Raw genomic sequence first — 2,348 nt, 5'->3', positions numbered from 1 at the left:
CTGGAGTGCAGTGGTGCAATTTCAGCTCACTGCAACCTCTGCCTCCCTGGGCTCAGGTGATTCTCCCACCTCAAACTCCTGAGTAGCTGGGACTACAGGTGTGTGCCACCAGTCCCAGCTAATTTTTGTATTTTTTGTAGAGATGGGGTTTCGCCACGTTGCCTAGGCTGGTCTTGAACTCCTGGGCTCAAGTGATCCTCGCACTTTGGCCTCCCAAAGTGCTGGGATTACAGGCGTGAGCCACAACACTTGGCCCTTCATCAAGTCTTGATGCACTGCTATGGCTCCGCTATGCCCAATACTCTGCCCAAGAGAGGGTGGGCCAAGTGGGGCCCTACAATGGTCTTCGGGCAATGAGGCTGTAAGCACCTGGAGGTGGAGGGCCAGCCCCAACCTGGCCATGAGCCTTGCAGGGCACTAGGGAGCCTTTGCTTTGCTTCCACTGGGTCTCAGAGTCCTACTCTGTAAAGGGGGCACAGTGGCTCCCTCTGAGCCTGCTCCTCGGGTAGCGGGCATGAGGTAGTATGCTCTTTTTTTTTTTTTTTTTTGAGACGGAGTCTCGCTCTGTCACCCAGGCTGGGGTGCAGTGGCCGGATCTCCGCTCACTACAAGCTCCGCCTCCCGGGTTCACGCCATTCTCCTGCCTCAGCCTCCCGAGTAGCTGGGACTACAGGCGCCGCCACCTCGCCCGGCTAGTTTTTTGTATTTTTAGTAGAGACGGGGTTTCACCGTGTTAGCCAGGATGGTCTCGATCTCCTGACCTCGTGATCCGCCCACCTCGGCCTCCCAAAGTGCTGGGATTACAGGCTTGAGCCACTGCGCCCGGCTGAGGCGGCTCTGCCAGCCAGCCCCCTCTGCGTGCTTCCAGAAGGGTGCCTAGTAGCAGGTATTCCAGGGGCTCAGGCCATAATCCACGGAGTCAATCTGAAGTCCCCGCTCCGGATAATCTGCATTCTTCAGGAGGTCCAAAGCTGGCAAGGCTTCTTTTCCAAAGGGCCCAGTGTCTCCCACATGAGCCTGGCTGGCTGTCTTTCCTACGTGACCCTGAGCTAGGGTCAAGATAGACCTCCTCGCTGGTGGCAGGAGGCACACTGCACAAACTGGGTGCCTTTCCAAGGCCAGGCCTGGCACAGTAACCAGGTGATGCCCTGCCATGGTACCCTACCTCCATAATTGTGCCCTGCTGTACCTGGCGAAGTTTGTTGAGCAGTTCCGGAATGCCTGCCAGCCTCTGTGTAGCCCTCTGGTAGTCCCGATACTGGAGCACCAGCTGCACCATCTCAGGGTCTCCAGTGCTGACTGCCTCCTGCAGGACTGCGGGCACCAGGCTGCTGAGGGGAGCCCTCCGGATGACCCCAGGCCTGGCTGCTCACTGCCCCCCCGCCTGCCAGCCTTAGGGGGAGCCCCTTGTCCTCTGCAGTACCTGCCCAGCCCTGGCGGTTCTCTTTGCCCACGTTGGCATTGTGTCGAAGGAGCACTCTCACAGACTCCAGGTTTCCCAGAGACACGGCCAGTTCCAGCGGGGTCCGCCCGCGGGGGTCCTCCTGTTCAATGTCGTGCTGGGGGAGACGGGACACTCACAAAGGGCAGGAGAGAAGAGGGCAAGGCAGGGAAGCTGCCAGGGCGAGCAGGGTTGGGAATCGCTGTGAGAAACAAGGACGGCAGACTGACCAGGGAGATGGCAGAGGGTGGCCTGGCAGGGGAGAGGAGGGGGCAGGAGGGAGGGCAGGGGCAAAGCCGGGGGTCTGGTGGCGGGGCCTGGTCAGGCGGAGGTGTAGCATGTCAGGAGTTTGTCAGAGCCTGGGGACCAGGACCAGGGTTCTTGTTCTCAGCCTGGCTTAGAGGGGATGCGGAAGCGAGTTCGGGCGAGCAGGGCAAGGCCCAGCGCAGAGCAGACGAGGCCAGAGGCTCCAGCGCAAGGGGCCGGTGATCTGGGCTTGGGATTGTGCAGGGGAGGAAGGCCCAGGATGTCGCTGAGGAGCTGAGCAGGGGCGGGCAGCCTCCAGGACGGAGGCCACAGCCTTGGGTGGGGGACCCGGGGGACGGGCCGGGTGCCTCAGCAGGGCCTCACCTGGTGGCTGTGCAGTGCGGCCTCCAGTTCGCGATGCCGGTTCGCCCAGACGAGCCGGTGCAGCGGGAAGGTGGGGCACGGGCTGGCCATGCTGGGCCTCAGCGCCGCATCCCGGACCCCCTCGGCTTCGAGCCTGGCACGGCCCCCTAGCCCCCCCTCCGAGCCGCGCCCCAGCTGCGCCCCCCGCGGCCCCCGCAGCAGTAGCGGTGGCGGCGGCGGCGGCGGCGGCGGCGCGGACGGCAGGGAGGGCGGAGCGGGCGGCGGGGCGGGCGGGGCT

At 63.5% G+C, this 2,348-nt stretch overlaps 1 protein-coding gene across 2 annotated transcripts in view; it reads right to left on the bottom strand.

Moving 5' to 3' along the window:
• Nucleotides 1-2,341, bottom strand: part of LOC111532896 (ankyrin repeat domain-containing protein 13D-like) — a 3,718-nt gene extending 1,377 nt beyond the window's left edge. For both annotated transcript variants that reach the window (XM_026450007.1, XM_023199860.2), the window contains exons 1-3: nucleotides 2,072-2,341; nucleotides 1,424-1,559; nucleotides 1,190-1,314 (exon numbers count right to left, since the gene is read on the bottom strand). In XM_026450007.1, the coding sequence (XP_026305792.1) occupies nucleotides 1,190-1,314; nucleotides 1,424-1,559; nucleotides 2,072-2,161 (351 nt within the window). In that variant the 5' untranslated portion in view covers nucleotides 2,162-2,341. The remainder of the gene's footprint in view (nucleotides 1-1,189; nucleotides 1,315-1,423; nucleotides 1,560-2,071) is intronic.
• Between the last annotated feature and the right edge of the window lie 7 nt (nucleotides 2,342-2,348).

The sequence above is a fragment of the Piliocolobus tephrosceles genome, unplaced genomic scaffold, assembly GCF_002776525.5.
Source record: "Piliocolobus tephrosceles isolate RC106 unplaced genomic scaffold, ASM277652v3 unscaffolded_9556, whole genome shotgun sequence".
Classification (NCBI taxonomy): Eukaryota; Metazoa; Chordata; class Mammalia; order Primates; family Cercopithecidae; genus Piliocolobus; species Piliocolobus tephrosceles.
Note: the sequence above shows the minus strand (reverse complement) of the source record. Positions and strands in the feature narration are given on the sequence as shown.